The 18,728-nt window shown below is 49.4% G+C and overlaps 1 protein-coding gene across 1 annotated transcript in view; it reads right to left on the bottom strand.

Annotated features, from left to right (window-relative positions):
* Positions 1–242: 242 nt before the first annotated feature.
* The window catches only part of LOC140392279 (prolyl 3-hydroxylase 1-like), a 158,670-nt gene continuing 140,184 nt past the window's right edge, over positions 243–18,728 (bottom strand). The window contains exons 14-15 of the mRNA XM_072477596.1: positions 15,367–15,507; positions 243–3,736 (exon numbers count right to left, since the gene is read on the bottom strand). Coding sequence (XP_072333697.1) covers positions 3,491–3,736; positions 15,367–15,507 — 387 coding nt within the window. The 3' untranslated portion in view covers positions 243–3,490. The remainder of the gene's footprint in view (positions 3,737–15,366; positions 15,508–18,728) is intronic.

The following is an 18,728-nucleotide window of genomic DNA, read 5'->3' as shown; positions in this document are numbered from 1 at the left end:
CCTCGACTATGCACTGATCCTCCAAAAGAGCACCCTAACCTAGGCCCACTTAAGTGCAATTTGGCATGGCCAGTCCACCTAACCTGCACATCTTTAGACTGTGGAAGGAAACCAGAGCACCCGGAGGAAACCCACGGTTAAAACATGCAAACTCCACACAGTCACCCAATGCTAGAATCAAACCCGGGTCCCTGGCGCAGTGGTAACTTTTGTAAGCCAAAAACGAGTCCGAGCCGAGATGCTCAAAAGTAAACTTAGTTTATTGCAAAGTAATTATATTCATAATATATATCAGATCAGCTGGGTCTGCTCTGTCGGTTCCATACCTGGCCCACTTTATACAGACCTCAATCATGAATGTCGTCGGGCTCCACACCTCCTTAGCGGATGGGGGGAGCTCGAACTCAGCGATACTCACCCCAACCCCGTAGGACTCATGCTGGTTATACCTCTCCCCCCCACCCCCCCACCCAATGTGCCACCGTTTGCCTGAATCTCTGTCACTCTTTCATGTCTCTCTCTCTCTCTTTTGATGTCTGTGGGAATGTGTTTCTCTCCGTTTATGTCTCTACACCTGCCTCTCCCTCCGAGTTTGTGTCTCTCTACAAATGCTTGCTATCTCCATGTGCATGTATCTGTGTGTATGTGTTCTTGTATGTACAAATGTTGTGTGATCCTCTCTTACCATTCAGAGTATCCCTCCCTCAGTGTGTAAGTTTGTGTGTGTATACTATTCCAAATTTATTGTGGGTATTGCTGGCTCGGCTAGTATTTATTGCCTATCCCTAACTGCCCTTGAGAAGGTGGTGATGAGCTATCTTTCTGAACCTGCTGCACTGCCCGTGTGCTGTAGGTACACCCATGGCATGTTCAGGAGTGAGTTCCAGGATTTTGACCCAGTGACAGTGAAGGATATATTTACCAGTTGGGACGGTGTGAGGCTTGGAGGGGAACCTCCAGGTGGTCTTATTCCAAGTATCTGCTGCACCTTGTCCTTTTAGATGGTAGAGGTCATAGGTTTGGAAGATGCTGCCGAAGAGGCCTTGGTGAGTCACTGCAGTGCATCTTGTATACGGTACACACGGCGGTGGAGGGAGTGAATGTTTCTGGTTAGTGTGTCGATCGAGCGGGGCTGCTTTGTCCTGGGTGGTGTTGAACTTCTTGAGTGTTCTTGGGAGCTGCGCTCATCCAGGGAAATAGAGGGTATTCCATTATACTGCTGAGTTGTGTCCTTGTGGACCTGCTCTAGTAGCCACAGCATATATATGGCTGATCCCACTTCAATTTCTGGTCAATGGTAACCCGCAGGACGTTGATAGTGGGGGATTCAGTGGTGGTAATGCTATTGAATGTCAAAGGGGGATAGGTTAGATTCTCTCTTGTTAGAGGTCATTACCTGGCACTTGTGTACTTGTCAGCCCAAGCCTGGATATTGTCCAGGTTTTGCAAGGATAATCCAGGGAACTACAGGCCGGTGAGCCTTACGTCAGTGGTAGGGAAATTACTGGAGAGAATTCTTCGAGACAGGATCTACTCCCATTTGGAAGCAAATGGACGTATTAGTGAGAGGCAGCATGGTTTTGTGAAGGGGAGGTCATGTCTCACTAACTTGATAGAGTTTTTCGAGAAGGTCACAAAGATGATTGATGCACGCAGGGCAGTGGATGTTGTCTATATGGACTTCAGTAAGGCCTTTGACAAGGTCCCTCATGGTAGACTAGTACAAAAGGTGAAGTCACACGGGATCAGGGGTGAGCTGGCAAGGTGGATACAGAACTGGCTAGGTCACAGAAGGCAGAGAGTAGCAATGGAGGGATGCTTTTCTAATTGGATGGCTGTGACCAGTGGTGTTCCGCAGGGATCAGTGCTGGGACCTTTGCTCTTTGTAGTATATATAAATGATTTGGAGGAAAATGTAACTGGTCTGATTAGTAAGTTTGCAGACGACACAAAGGTTGGTGGAATTGCGGATAGCGATGATGACTGTCAGAGGATACAGCAGGATTCAGATTGTTTGGCGACTTGGGCGGAGAGATGGCAGATGGAATTTAATCCGGACAAATGTGAGGTAATGCATTTGGAAGGTCTAATGCAGGTAGGGAATATACAGTGAATGGTAGAACCCTCAAGTTTATTGAAAGTCACAGAGATCTATGTGTACAGGTCCACAGGTCACTGAAAAAGGCAACACAGGTGGAGAAGGTAGTCAAGAAGGCATATGGCATGCTTGCCTTCATTGGCCGGGGCATTGAGTGTAAGAATTGGCAAGTCATGTTGCAGCTGTACAGAACCTTAGTTAGGCCACACTTGGAGTATAGTGTTCAATTCTGGTCGCCACCCACCAGATAGGGTGCAGAAGAGATTTACCAGAATGCTGCCTGGTATGGAGGGCATTAGCTACGAGGAGCGGTTGAATAAACTCGGTTTGTTCTCTCTGGAACGACGGAGGTTGAGGGGCGACCTGATAGAGGTCGACAAAATTATGAGGGGCATAGACAGAGTGCATAATCAGAGGCTTTTCCCCAGGGTAGAGGGGTCAATTACTAGGGGGCATAGGTTTAAGGTGAGAGGGGCAAGGTTTAGAGTAGATGTACAAGGCAAGTTTTTTTAGAGGGTAGTGGGTGCCTGGAACTCGCTACTGGAGGAGGTGGTGGAAGCAGGGACGATAGTGACATTTAAGGGGCATCTTGACAAATACATGAATAGGATGGGAATAGAAGGATGCGGGCAGCACGGTAGCATTGTGGATAGCACAATTGCTTCACAGCTCCAGGGTCCCAGGTTCGATTCCGGCTTGGGTCGCTGTCTGTGCGGAGTCTGCACGTTCTCCCCGTGTGTGCGTGGGTTTCCTCCGGGTGCTCCGGTTTCCTCCCACAGTCCAAAGATGTGCAGGTTAGGTGGATTGGCCTTGCTAAAAAAAATTGCCCTTAGTGTCCAAAATTGCCCTTAGTGTTGGGTGGGGTTACTGGGTTATGGGGATAGGGTGGAGGTGTTGACCTTGGGTAGGGTGCTCTTTCCAAGAGCCGGTGCAGACTCGATGGGCTGAATGGCAAGGGCTCCTTGATGCCAAACTCGGTCAAATGCTGCCTTGATGTCGAGGAGCAGAGGGAGAGAGACACTGAACGTTCCTTGCCCTGATATAAATGAGACACAGAAGTCTCGGTGCAAGCACACTACGATTTTCAGTTGAGGAATGGCTCTGAGTGGGGCACCCGTCTCCCCTGCGCGCGCCTCCCACACCACGCCCACACCTCCGCTCTCCAAAATGGCACTTCACCCCAGACATCCAGGTTTCAGCTGCAGCTGGAAAGCGGTGTCTAGCTATTTGACTCTGGGGGCATCGCGCACACAATCATTCCTGTCACTTTTCAACCACCACCCCCTTTCCATGAGAGCTGAAATTGCTGTTGTTGACGACTGCTCCACCCCTTCCCACCCCCAAATCCAACCCCCGCCGTGACAGGTACCCCCCCGTCCCCCACGTGTGGACTCAGAGCTCATCTTTGTGTGGACTCCTGCTCCCCGTCTCTGCTGCTTGCCCCGTCTTCTTGCTCTTTTTCACTTTCTTGGTCTTCTTCAGCTGCAATCCTGGCTCCCCTCGGGGTCTGACATCGGGCGGCAGTTTGCCTTGGGGTGGGCTCTGGGACTCCTGGCTTCGTGGTGGTCTCCCGTGGTCGGCGGAGGGTCGCAGCGGAACGAAGAGCTGATCCAGTAACTTGGCCGTCCAAACACGTTCCTAGGAACCACACAAAGACTGAATGAGAGGGCAAGAGAGACAGAAAGAAACAGAAACAGAGAGAAAGAGAGAGAGAGCACAACAGAGAAAGAGACAGAAACAAAGAAAGAGTGAGACAAAGAGAAACAGAGACAGAGGGAGTGAGAGAGAGAGAGAGACCCAGAGAGAGAGAGAGAGAGACCCAGAGAGAGAGAGAGAGAGAGAGAGAGAGACAGGGGCGCGTTCGAATGGCCGTATCATGAGAGCAATCCAGTTAGATTGCAGGAGAGTCCGATATCGGGAACCACACGCCAGGCGCTGATCGGTTTCCGATCTAACCAGCCCGCCCCCGTTAGTGAGATCTGGATCCCGTGGCGTGGTGAGCAACCAATAATCACCAGTTAAGACCAATCTCAATCCCATTAATGGGATGGACCTCATACCTAATGGCCTCCCATCACCTACCCGGCTCCCCAGCGAGAGGTCATGGAGGCGCCGATGAATGCTGGTCCACACAAAATGGACCAGGCATTTAGGCACCTAGGGGGTGTCCCAGGACATTAGAGGCCCCTGGGCTGTCAGACAATAAGGCAATGTGGCCCCCGGCCCCCCTGCTGGAAATGCCGCAAAGCCAGTAGGAGCACTCCCAGGATGAAAAGAGGCAGTCCCTTGGTGCCAGGGTGGCACTGCCAAGGGTCAGGGCCCGAGGGGGGCTGTGCCCATGAAAGGAGGATTGGGGGGGGGGGGATAGGGTGAAGGTCCTGGAAGAGGGGCCTTGGAAAGCCTGAAAATGGGGGGGCCTTCAGCGACCCCATCGCGAGGTGACATCACTTGGAGGGGGGGTACCCATGTGTGTGGGGGGATGACATTCCCCATGGGCGTGGGGTGGTGGGGATCCTCAAGCCAATTAGAGATCAGGTCACCTTTCAAAATGGCAGTCCTATCTCTGAGGAGCTGGTCTGGCCAGTGATTTCAGCTGATGGAAATAATTCTAACTTTCGGCTTGACCGGGTAGGACCTAGCCAGTGGGGTGATATACATCACTGTACGTATACAAAGGGTTAATGTGCATACACTACACCTAGCTAGACACTAGAGGGAGCACCAGAGACATGATACACTGACAGTCAACCAATAGGTCAGTAAGATAGGACAGGACCAATGGGTATTCACGACACACACAGAGGTGACACTACCACAGGAGGGCATTACACCAACCCATATAAAAGGACACATCACACATGCTCAGTCTCTTTCCAGTGGAGACACTCAGTGAGTACAGACACAGGGTTGATTGAACAGCATACCCACCATGTGGATTGTAGCAGACTGGCTAGTCAGTCTGAGTAGCTATAGCAGGATTAACAGTAGCTTCGAATCCAAGTAGGAGAATTGTTAATAGTTTAATAAACGTGTTAAAGCTTTCTCCAAGTCTGAACCTTTCTTTGTCAGAGTGCACATCAAGGAAGCAGCTTATGCTATGTCAAGAGCGTAACAAAACATGGTACCCAGGAGTGACTGTTAAATCCAGAAAGTTAAAACCCAGCAAACAGTAACAACCAGCAACAGAAGCCAGGCAAGATGATGTTAGAGATTCCAGTTCCACAGCAGCTCAGGTACCAAGGCAATCTCAGTGAAAACTGGCGTTGGTTCAGGCAGAGATTCGAGATCTACCTGATAGCGTCTGACCTAGATGACGTGGCGGATGCAGAAAAAATAAAGCTTCTACTTACCATCACGGGTCCAGAAGCAGCTAAAATCTTCCAGACCTTCAAATACTCAAAGGGGCAAAACAAGAGCGACAAGAGGATTGGTTAATTAATAGAAAGCAAAGAGTGGGGATTAATGGGTGTTTCTCTGGTTGGCAATCAGTAGCTAGTGGTGTCCCTCAGGGATCAGTGTTGGGCCCACAACTGTTCACAATTTACATAGATGATTTGGAGTTGGGGACCAAGGGCAATGTGTCCAAGTTTGCAGACGACACTAAGATAAGTGGTAAAGCAAAAAGTGCAGAGGATACTGGAAGTCTGCAGAGAAAATAGAAAATACAGCACAGAACAGGCCCTTCGGCCCACGATGTTGTGCCGAACCTTTGTCCTAGATTAATCATAGATTATCATTGAATTTACAGTGCAGAAGGATTTGGATAGGCTAAGTGAATGGGCTAGGGTCTGGCAGATGGAATACAATGTTGACAAATGTGAGGTTATCCATTTTGGTAGGAATAACAGCAAAAGGGATTATTATTTAAATGATAAAATATTAAAACATGCTGCTGTGCAGAGAGACCTGGGTGTGCTAGTGCATGAGTCGCAGAAAGTTGGTTTTCAGGTGCAACAGGTGATTAAGAAGGCAAATGGAATTTTGTCCTTCATTGCTAGAGGGATGGAGTTTAAGACTAGGGAGGTTATGCTGCAATTGTATAAGGTGTTAGTGAGGCCACACCTGGAGTATTGTGTTCAGTTTTGGTCTCCTTACTTGAGAAAGGACGTACTGGCACTGGAGGGTGTGCAGAGGAGATTCACTAGGTTAATCCCAGAGCTGAAGGGGTTGTATTATGAGGAGAGGTTGAGTAGACTGGGACTGTACTCGTTGGAATTTAGAAGGATGAGGGGGGATCTTATAGAAACATATAAGATTATGAAGGGAATAGATAGGATAGATGCGGGCAGGTTGTTTCCACTGGCGGGTAAAAGCAGAACTAGGGGGCATAGCCTCAAAATAAGGGGAAGTAGATTTAGGACTGAGTTTAGGAGGAACTTCTTCACCCAAAGGGTTGTGAATCTATGGAATTCCTTGCCCAGTGAAGCAGTAGAGGCTCCTTCATTAAATGTTTTTACGATAAAGATAGATAGTTTTTTGAAGAATAAAGGGATTAAGGGGTATGGTGTTCGGGCCGGAAAGTGGAGCTGAGTCCACAAAAGATCAGCCATGATCTCATTGAATGGTGGAGCAGGCTCGAGGGGCCAGATGGCCTACTCCTGCTCCTAGTTCTTATGTTCCAGGCAGTCCTGGACAAATTCCAAGAATTCTGTGTGCAACATAAAAGAAGAAAAGGTAAAAGAGGCGCCAAAACTCACCGTGAGGTAGGCTTGCAGCAACGAACGGCAGTTTTGAATTGCAGCCATCTTGGAAAAGGTGCTGCACACGCGCAGTTGCAGGAAGAGCGCACAGAATGGGAAGGTCCGTTTGCGCATGCGCGAGAAGTTGCGCATGCGCGAGAAGCTGCGCATGCGCAATTGCGAAAAAGGCCCCAAGTAAAGGAACAGTGATCTGCGCATGCACAATCGCTTCCTACGCGCTACGTCACACGCCTCGTGACGTCAGAGGCCCCGGACCACGCCCACTTAAAGGGGAAATGTCCCAAAACACGGAAACAAAACCTGATTCTTTCACCTGGAACGGCAGCACAATGCCTGAAATTCGACCAGTAGCTGAAAGTAACCTCCGCAGAACCTTGCAGCAACCAGTTAGCACCGCCCAAAGAGATGGTACAGTCCTCGAAGACTATGACTCAGACCTTGAATTCTTCTTTGGACATCGCGAGACCAATGCCAGCTCCAACACAAAACGTTATGATATGGTCTTAGAAGACTACGACTCAGATGAAGATTTCACCTTGGGAGGCTATCCCAGTACCAAATCCGAACCGCAACTAGAGGGGTTGTACATTGAAGACCCCGACGACGAGTTCTTCGGATTTGAGGATCTTCAGCCCAGCAGATATGACATCCCGACTCGTGAGTGCAGAAATATGCTGCGGCCTGACACCAAGAGACAGAAAGCGGTACAAGCCTCCACAGAGACCACGTGGGCAGACTCCACAATAGAAGCAACGTAAGGCTCCAGAGCGCAGTCCTTGCATGAACAAGAAGTGATGACAGTTTCCACAGAGAGACCCATGCACGATTCCACACAAGGAACGCTGCAAGACTCCACAGAGGGAGTGATACAAGCCTCCACAGCGAGCTCGTGGACAGCCTCCACGATAGAAGCAATGCAAGACTCCAAAGCGCAGTCCTTGCATGAACAAGACCATGAGGGTCTAGCAACCTCCTCTGAGCAACCAGCAGCAGACAATGCAAGTCTGCCACGCTCAAGTGAACAACAGAAAGACTCTGACAGTCTGCCACGCTCAAGTGTACAGCAAGCAGACTATGACAGTCTACCATGCTCCAGTGAACAAGAAGAAGACTCTGACAGACTACCCAGCTCAAGTGAATGACAAGAGGCTCTATCCACTTTATGTGCGACAAGTGATGACGGCATCCCACTTCCCATACCAGATGTGTAATGTGACAGACCTCAGCTAGAACGTACAGAGGCACTCGACAAGCACAGCGAGACTACTGGTGAATCCGGTGATACCACGTTACTTCAAACCTCATTCGCTCGAGCCTCTCCGCAAGCAAATGCATTCCTGAACATTTTGACTCCGGATGGGGAGCATCAAGAGACCTCAGAAGATGTAAGTGAACCTGTAATGACTCCGGACAGGGAGCATCAAGAAGCCAAAACTGACTCAGGTGAAACAGACCAGACTCCTGACGGGGAGGATCGACAAGCCAAAGCTGATTCAAGTAAGCCGGACATGACTCCAGACGGGGAGCGCCGCAAACTCAGTGACGGCACGCTCAAGGAAACAGCAGACGCCACAAAGCACGCTAACACGCGTAATTGTGTGAAGGACTCGTATTATCCACAGAGTGTGGTCCTTGAGCGCAGCAAACACGACAACAAAACCAACCAACACAACAACAACATCAAAGACGATAACAAGAAGCGTACCAAACGCAACAGCGTCGACAACAAGCACGACAAAAACAACACCTATCGAAATACGACTGGTACGACATGGTACAACTCGACAGATGAGGGACACTTGTTGCTGCTAACTTTAGCCTTAGGTTAATTGCTCTGTTCTATCACCTTTGCTCGAGTCGCCAGGTATCTTTCTGATACCGCCACGTGGTTCAAGTCCGAGTAATGATCAATAATCCAACACACCGCTTAGTAAGAGTTAAATCAACACACATTTATTATATACAGTAATCAATGCTTATGCATAAATTCTACTTCTAAGCTACTTCCTACAACTAACAGGCCAATACTTAACTTGGAAATGGCCCACCAGGTCAGGGAAACGAATGGCCTTTCGTTCGGGTTCTGAGCCTGCGGGATTCGAAGCTGGTACAGATCGATAGCTAGGAGCGCCTATCTCGTAGCGAGCGTTGAAGTAAGACTTACGATTTGAACGGCTGTTGAAGAGTGCAGAAGGCTAGCAGAAGGGTGCGGAAGGGCGGCAGAAGGGTCGATTTGAACTTGGACTCTATTCTTATAGTCCTCAGGGGCTTCCCGCCTTTCGGGGCGGACCCTGTACCTGGTTCCAAGTGATTGGACTTTGTCCCAATCACTTGGTTCGATATTCTCCAATGCTGGAGCGATTCCTTGATCGATGGGCGGTCTTGGGGTGATTGTTCACCTCCCTTTGTGTAGGCTCCTGTTGGCGCCGAAGAGTCTGGGTTGGCTTTGTGTGTCTAAATTGTTGCACATTGTTCCCGGGGATTGCTCATTAGTATTCAGATGGCTAGTGTTTTGTTGTGCTGATGGCTGCAGGTATCGATCTTGTCTGGCCTTCCCAGAGGTGAATACACAGTTTACCTGCAGCTGCTTGTTTTAGTCCTGTTGGCTGATTTTCCCATCAGCCTTTTCCGTTCGCCATTTTAAATCGGGGTTAGCCATTCTAAATCGGGAGTTAGCCATTTTAACTGGCTACATTCCCTCCTGGTGATCCTAACACGAAGCGTGAAGGATCACATCACTATGTTGCTTTCCATTCCCTGACTTGGGGGGGGGGCACTTCCTTCATGGCCTCTGCACTGACCATAGCTATGCACAAAAATTTTTAACTAACAATTCTAAGGGCGCTATGTCAAACATGCATTACAAAACAATAAACTGGGAACCTCTAACTTATTCTTAATATACTACACTCACTTAAACATTCCATTATCCTACCTTCCTCAATCATAGCATTTCATACAGTCTTTCCTGGCTTGGCAGTCAAGCTCAGGATCATACAATTTGCTCCTGAAAAAGTTCTTTACATCTCTTTATTTACACTAACAATAAACGCAAGTGAATGTACTTTATTATAGATCGCGGGGGTCAGGGGTCTGGTCATAACCGAACATAGGGGATCTGATCCTATATACCGGGGTTCGAGCGCGGTAGGCTCGCCTTCTCCATTTCCGTAGACGCATAGTCTGCACTATGCAGCAGAGTATCGCTAATGCTAGTAATGTTTCAATTACATAGGACAGAGAGTACCAGGTTATAAACCTGGCACACCAAGATGCTGTCGTGTCGCTGGTGACTGGGCTCTGGGTACTGCGGGATAGTGAACCATTAACGGCTGGGGGTCTTGAAGTCATGGGGCTCACGGTCCATAGTACAAGAGTGATCAACTTGAAGGAATTCCTCATGGATGTTCTCTTTCCTTTTCTTTCTTTGTTTTCTCTGGTCCTGGAGCTTCTGGAGTTCTGTAGAAACAAGCATTGTGTCTGTAACTATCTTTGTTTAATATCTCGAAACGCTAGTGTGTCTGTCCTTTGGTGCCAATTCTTCCCTTTATAATTGGTCACTATGTGTGACTCCCTCATTTTCTTTTTCAAAAAACAATTTTTAGGACACAGCACACTTCCCAATAATGAACCAGTACTGATTTAGCATCCAAATGTTCCAGGATGTAAATAGCAGATGGCCGGCAACCGAAAGGTTACCTAAACAAAACAAAACTTTTTGAACAAAAAGTGCCAAAATGAGGTGCGTATGTGCCGCGACGGGTAAGAGTTGGATGGAGTCTCCGGGTAGGACGGCTACCAATGCCGTATCTCTCCTACCCGAGCGTAGTTGACCAGAGGGGGGGTTCCCAGGCAGGGCGGGTCCCAAGCCGTTTCTCCACTGCCTGAGCAACCGGCAAGAACGGGCAAAAATGTAGTCATCGTGGTGGGGCTGCTGTCGTGGTTCTATCCTTCGAACCAGAAGGGCAGTTACGAACGGGCATCTGATTCCGTAACCAGTCTCTGCAGACAAGTCCTCAGAGGTTTCAGCCGAACAGGCGTGGGGCAGTGAGAAAAAAATTCTCCTGTCGGACATACAACATTTAACAAACTTACAAACAACATAAAACATTCTGCAGGTTCCATCAGAGTACGGGACATCGTAAATCACATTTGGGCTGGGGTGTAACTAGCATATGGAGGGAGTGCAGCGTGACCGAAGAAGAGCGGAAGGAGTGAAACAAAAATGAAGTGGCCTTGCTGCGGTATCACTGCCATGAGAAGTGGTGGGTAAGCGCTCACAGTTTGCATGGGGCAGCTGGGACCTTGTAGCTGCTGTGGGTGGTGTTCTCTTTCATATCTGGGGGCTAGTCTAGCTGGTGGGGGTCTCCTGCAATCTCGGGCGAAGTGTCTGACTGCCCACAGTTGTAACATAACCCCATGGGGCACATAAGGTGGAGCAGGCTCTCTGGTGCATTGTTCCCTCGGATATGGTTCCCTGGGTCGGGGCTGTTGGTGTCTTCGCTGGTTCGGGGGGCATTTGTGGGCTGATTCCGTTGCAGTTTCAGGGGGGCTTGACATTCTCGTGCGTAATGTCCTAATTGTCTGCAATTATAACATTCCGGTGGTTTCTGGGGGGGGCTGTTGCTTCCTTCGTTTACCCATGCGGGGTTCTGGTGCGTTTTAACTGGATGCATGTCTGCCTGCTCTTCCTCGGGTTCCCTAACTGCGGGTTTGACTGCTTCTGCCTGCTCTTCTTCGGGATTTTTAACTACGTGTTTGCTTTGTACAGACTGCTCAGGCGCGGGACAATCTTTTTAAAACCCATTTCTCATTGTGGGCTTCCTCTGAGGGGTCATAATTCGTGCAGGCTTTTTGTCCTGCCTCTGTGGCATGGGAGATAAGGGTGTGGGTCCATTTGGACATGTTGTCTGGGGACAAATGGGCACGGTCTAAGTCTCCAAAGACTGCTGCAAAGTGGATCCACAGGCGTCCAGCGGACGCTGTGGGGTGCTCGGATTTCTTTTGCCTACATTTGTTGAGGCCATCTACGGGGTCACCCCGGTTATACCCGATCGCATCCAGGATCGCGGTATGCATTTCTGCAAGGGTGCCTCCTACTACATTCTGTGGGTCGGGAAGGGCTGCTGCTACTGACGGATCTAAACTTAAAACCATGAGCTTTACATGCTCTCGCTCATCCAGGCCGTACATGGTCGCCTGATGCATTACTGTGGCAAAGAAATGGTGGGGGCCTGAGGTGGGGAGGAACGGTGTGATCTTCTTGCAAGCGTCCCGTAATTGGGTCACTGTTAAGGGGGTGGAATATAGAAATTCCGCATCGTCCGATGTGGCTGTGCGGTGGGTGGTTACAGGGTTCATTGGAGCTTGAACTATCTGCTGTGTGGGGGGTTGGGGTGCTTTTCTCTTTTGGGGCTTTCCCTGCGCACATGTTCCCTGAACATATCTCTGCGCTGTTTCATTCAGTTCTTCCCAATCAGGGCCGTGTTCCTGATCTAATTTTTCCCCAAAGGTTTCCTGAAAACCTTTCTGAACCGAAAGCAGCGATTGCAGCTCTGCAATCTGCTTCCAGCACTTTGCGTGATCTAATGTGCTTTGTCTTTGTTCTGTGGTGGCAGCATGGAGTGCTCTTAATGCTGCCTTTAGATCGCTACACTGTCTCTGTAACGCTTTTACCTGTTTTTCTGTCTTCTCTCGTACCAGGGCTGCACGTTGCGTGTCCTGATAAGCCTTTTCGTATTGAGACTGGAAGCTGCTTAAATGCGCCAGACAAGACCGGTGAGCCCTTTTGGCATCACCCACCTCTCCATCTTTTGCTGCCAATTTCCTCCTCAATTCAAAATTCTCCTTTTCTACCTTGCTTACATCGACCTTACTCATTCAATGTATGCCCTCAACTTCTTTCCGGAGCGTCCTAACGACCTCCTCTGTGCCTTGCAATTGTGCCAAGCAGGACACGATTGCCATCGGCTTGCGAGCTTTCCCCAATCTCTTTTTGTGGATCTCGCTCAGGTTCTCCCACCAAGTATGTCCTATACTCCCGGGACCTGATTCCTCATTATCACAGAATTCATTCCAAAGGGGCCATCCTTTCCCTTTGAGATATTTCCTGATTTCTTCCTCCCAAATCGTACACTGTCCCACTCTACTGCTGCTGGTCGCTGCGACCGCAACTTCCTCGGGGTTCATGAGGCGTTGCATTGCCTGCATTGCCATCCTTCCTATCCGAATGCTTCTTTTAAATTTGGAACAGGGGAGCTAAGGCGGTGTTGTAAATACGGGTACGGCTTTCGCTACTTTCCGATATACAAACTTCCGACAATTTTGATGCAACAGAAATCTATCAGTTTTACCTTACAGCCCTGTTAGTTATGCATGCATACACACAATTCCAAATTATGAGTATTGATCAGAACTGCTTGAACACTTGTGGTTTTCTGTTTCCAATTGGGTTTCTAATTCAAATTCTTGGGTTCTCCCGGAGTGGATTTCCGCTTCTAGATCGGGTCCCGGCGGAGTCGCCAAATGTTGCTGCTAACTTTAGCCTTAGGTTAATTGCTGTGTTCTATCACCTTTGCTCTTGAGTCGCCAGGTATCTTTCTGATACCGCCACGTGGTTCAAGTCCGAGTAATGATCAATAATCCAACACACCGCTTAGTAAGAGTTAAATCATCGCACATTTATTATATACAGTAATCAATGCTTATGCATAATTTCTGCTTCTAAGCTACTTCCTACAACCAACAGGCCAATACTTAACTTGGAAATGGCCCACCAGGTCAGGGAAACGAATGGCCTTTCGTTCGGGTTCTGAGCCTGCGGGATTCGAAGCTGGTACAGATTGATAGCTAGGAGCGCCTATCTCGTAGCGAGCGTTGAAGTAAGACATATGATTTGAGCGGCTGTTGAAGAGTGCAGAAGGCTAGCAGAAGGGTGCGGAAGGGTGGCAGAAGGGTCGATTTGAACTTGGACTCTATTCTTATAGTCCCCAGGGGCTTCCCGCCTTTCGGGGCGGACCTGTACCTGGTTCCAAGTGATTGGACTTTGTCCCAATCACTTGGTTCGATATTCTCCAATGCTGGAGCGATTCCTTGATCGATGGGCGGTCTTGGGGTAATCGTTCACCTCCCTTTGTGTAGGCTCCTGTTGGCGCCGAAGAGTCTGGGTTGGCTTTGTGTGTCTAAATTGTTGCACATTGTTCCCGGGGATTGCTCATTAGCATTCAGATGGCAGGTGTTTTGTTGTGCTGATGGCTACAGGTATCAATCTTGTCCGGCCTTCCCAGAGGTGAATACACAGTTTACCTGCAGCTGCTTGTTTTAGTCCTGTTGGCTGATTTTCCCATCAGCCTTTTCCGTTCGCCATTTTAAATCGGGGTTAGCCATTCTAAATCGGGAGTTAGCCATTTTAACTGGCTACACACTGTTACTGCTGAGCTCAGTACAATGACATGCCATGGCAGGACAATGCATCTTACCAATTCACGTTTGCTGCACTACCAACAGGCAACCTGGCATCCAGGACAGATGCCATCAAGAATTACCTCCACAAACATCAAAAGAAAAAAAGAGTCCAAATCAGACAACAAAGTGATGTCACCACTTCTTGGTTCCTTCAGCACAGGGACACTGATGGCGTTTACAATGCAATGCCACCATCAACATCACCAATTCACCAACCAAACAAGAAAGCCACTCGACCATAATAATTAATGAACTTTGGACTCATGCATATGATTTGGACTTATTGTTTAGTGATCACTGTTATCATAACTTGTACAGAGTATCACTCATCTACCTAGTTTGTTCAATTTTCTTTAACTGTACAGAAAATATGTAACACGAAAAAAGGGGGATGTGGTGATATACATCACTGTAAGTACACAAAGGGTTAATGTACATACACTACACCTAGCTAGACACTAGAGGGAGAACCAGAGACATGACACACAGACAGTCAACCAATGGGTCAGTAAGATAGGACACGACCAATGTGCATTCACGACACACACAGAGGCGACACTACCACAAGAGGGCATTATACCAACCCATATAAATGGAGAGAGAGAGACAGACAAAGACAGAGAGAGAGACAGAGAGAGAGAGAGAGAGAGACAGAGAGAGAGAGACAGGGAGAGAGAGACAGGGAGAGAGAGAGAGAGACAGGGAGAGAGGAAGAGAGAGAGAGAGCTAGACAGAGACAGAGAGAGAGAGAGACAGGGAGAGAGAGAGAGACAGGGAGAGAGAGAGGAAGAGAGAGAGAGAGAGAGAGAGAGAGAGAGACAGACAGGGAGAGAGAGAGAGACAGAGAGAGAGACAGAGAAACAGGGAGAGAGAGAGAGAGAGAGAGAGAGAGACAGGGAGAGAGAGAGAGGAAGAGAGAGAGAGACAGAGAGAGAGAGACAGAGAGAGAGAGAGAGACAGGGAGAGAGAAACAGAGAGAGGTATAGCGAGAGAGACAGAGAGAGAGATGGGGAGAGAGAGACAGGGAGAGAGACAGTGAAAGAGGGTGACAGAGCGACAAAGAGAGACAGACAGCGAGACATAGACAGACAGAGAGATACTGACCTCCTCATTTTGACTGTGATCATGAGTAAACCACAGAGCAATTGCACATCGCTGACCCCCGGTCACACTGTGAACTCCGTGTGGATTCTCACTCCCTGACGCAAAGGTTACAAATCGGCCGCACTTAGGCGAAATCTCGTGCTGGAACAGAACCAGAGTTAGACACAGAGTAAAGTTCCTTCTACATTGTCCCCATCAAACACTCCCAGGACAGGTACAGCACGGGCTTAGATACAGAGTAAAGCTCCCTCTACATTGTCCCCATCAAACACTCCCAGGACAGGGACAACACGGGGTTAGATACAGAGTAAAGCTCCCTCTACACTGTCCCCATCAAACACTCCCAGGACAGGTACAGCACGGGGTTATATACAGAGTAAAGCTCCCTCTACACTGTCCCCATCAAACACTCCCAGGACAGGTACAGCACAGGGTTAGATACAGAGTAAAGCTCCCTCTACACTGTCCCCATCAAACACTCCCAGGACAGGTACAGCACGGGCTTAGATACAGAGTAAAGCTCCCTGTACACTGTCCCCATCAAACACTCCCAGGACGGGTACAGCACGGGCTTAGATACAGAGTAAAGCTCCCTGTACACTGTCCCCATCAAACACTCCCAGGACAGGTACAGCACGGGGTTTGATACAGAGTAAAGCTCCCTCTACACTGTCCCCATCAAACACTCCAAGGGCAGGTACACCTCGGGGTTAAATACAGAGGGCGCATTCTAATGCAAAATCTGTAATTAGTGGTGGGATTTTCTGGAAGTTTCCCACCGGCTCTGTCGGCGAGTTCCCCACCGGAATCTAACCCCACTTAGTCACTTTTTGGGATCTGGGGAGTTTCTCTTCAGAATTAGTTTCATCGCTGGCCAGACCGGCTCATCAGAGATCGGGCCACCATTTTGAAAGGTGTCCTGATGTCTAAGTGGACTTGTGGGTCCCAGGGGGGATGTCACCCCCACACACATGGGCTTTGCTCTACACCCTCCCAAGTGATGACACCCTGTGATGGAGTCGCTGACGGTCCTTTCTTTTAGGCCTTCTCATGCCCGCTTTCGGGAAACTCCTTCAGGAGTCCTCACCCCTAGAGACCTCCGGTATCGGGGATGTGCTGGGAAGTTGCACATCAGGTAACTCTCCACTCATGAACCTAAAAATAAGCTCTTTCACCCGAAATAGCCCGGTAATACGAAGGAAAAAACATCCCCACACATCAACCAACAGCCTCTCCAGAGGTCGCATAGAAACAAGTAGAAAAAGCCAGGAGAAGTAAATGGCTGAGCCGGCAGACACGCGAGGCGGTGAAACCCGGGCCTCGCCAGATCAAAAAAAAGCGACCTGCAGCACAAGGAGCCCCCTCTCTCTCTCCCCGCCACCGCCACCCCCCCCCCCACCCCCAACACCAGAGGATGGGTGGAGGATGTCTCTCTCCAGGGAACTGAGAGAACATCCAGGCTTAGGTGAGGGGGTTGGTCACGGAAGCTCTGGCGACCATGCAGGTGGCCTTAGGCCAGTCGGAGAGGCGACCGGGAGCTCAAGAAAGCATCATAAAGCAGCTGGAGAAGGCCTCTACAGATCACCGCCCTGGAAAAAGAAATATCAGGGTTCGTCGCAATACAGGGGAGTCTGAAGGGAAAAATCAAAAACCAGGAAAACCACTTGAGGCGCCAAAACTTGCGGATTGTGGGCCTGCTGGAGGGGATCGAAGGTAGGAACCCCACGCACTATGTGCCAAATGCTGGGCAACCTGGTGGGAAGGGGTAGCTTCCCCAACCCACCACAAATAGACAGAGCCCACCGGTCACTTCGCCCAAAGCCCAGGGCCGGTGAGCAACCGAGGGTGATAATCGCTAAAATGTACCGGTACCAAAACCAGGAAAGAATCCTGCGCTGGGCGAGGCATTGTCAGTGATGTCCTGGACTGGTCAAGTCTGCGCTCCCAACTCGGACGACAGGGAGGTTATAAAGAGGACCATGGCGGAAATCACTGGTATAGACAAGCACGGACTAATCTTAGGGATTGGGGGGACTTTGTCTGTGTACAGGACCCACGGACAGACAGGTCGAACTCCAAAACAGGAAAGACCTCCAACATGGCGAAAGAACTCAGCATATTCATGGAGCAGGTGGGGGAAATGGACCCATGTAGGTTCACACTCCCAGGGGACTGGACTTCTCCTTCTTCTCCCAGGTACACAATTTATTTCCCGTACCAACCTCCCCGAACAGGCGCCGGAATGTGGCGACTAGGGGCTTTTCACAGTAACTTCATTTGAAGCCCACTTGTGACAATAAGCGATTTTCATTAAATTTCATAACATACCCGGATTGACTTTGTAGCGGGGAAAACGGTGCTTCCAGGGCTAATAAGAGCGGAATATTCCGCGATCGTGATCGCCGACCACGCTCCACATTATATGGATGTGAGCTTGGAGACGGACCGTGCCCAACACCCCCCATGGAGGTTGGACACAGCCCTACTGAGCGATAAGGCTTTCTGCGAGAAAATATCACAGGCCATAGACGAGTATATTGCTAATAACTGAAATGGTGTGGTCTCACCCTCCATGTTCTGGGAGGGACTGAAGGCTGTGATCAGAGGTGCAATATCGCTTACAAAGCATAAAGAAACAGGGAAGAGAGTGCAGCTAGGCAACAACTGGTCAACTCCATACTGGAGGTTGACTATAAATACTCCAATGCTCCTGGCAGAAAGGAAAAAGCTACAAATGGACTTCGATCTGCTCTCCAACAGGAAAGCAGTGCACCAACTACGCCAGGCACGGGGGAACCTATACGAACACAGAGACAGAGACAGCCATCTGCTGGCACACCAGCTGGGAAAGCAGGCATCCACAAGGGAAATAGCCCAGATTAGGTACGGCAGAGGCAAATTAGTAGTGGAACCAGAAAAGGTCAACAAAGCATTGTGGTAGTCACCACTGTTGTATTGTATATACTGCATACGAGGGTATAACGGTAAGGCCCCTGTACAGGTACGGGGGTAGATCCCTGCCTGCTGGCTCCGCCCAGTAGACGGAGTATAAATGTGCGGGCTCTCCGAGCTGCGGCCATTTCGGCAGCAGCTACGGGAGGCTCCACATCTCTGCGTAATAAAGCCTCGATTACACTCTACTCTCGTCTCGTCGTAATTGATAGTGCATCAAGCATTCAAGCCCTTCTACTGGGGGTTGTACACCAGATGGAGTCCCAGTGGACTGCTACAAAAAATCCGTGACGGTACTGGCCCCACACCTACGGGAGATCACGCGCTGGTGAGGGGCGCACTGCTGCCTACACGAGCACAAGCCTCAATCTCACTGATACCCAAGAAAGACAAAGACCCAACGGAGTGCG

This window comes from Scyliorhinus torazame, chromosome 16 (assembly GCF_047496885.1).
Source record: "Scyliorhinus torazame isolate Kashiwa2021f chromosome 16, sScyTor2.1, whole genome shotgun sequence".
In the NCBI taxonomy this organism is placed as follows: Eukaryota; Metazoa; Chordata; class Chondrichthyes; order Carcharhiniformes; family Scyliorhinidae; genus Scyliorhinus; species Scyliorhinus torazame.
Note: the sequence above shows the minus strand (reverse complement) of the source record. Positions and strands in the feature narration are given on the sequence as shown.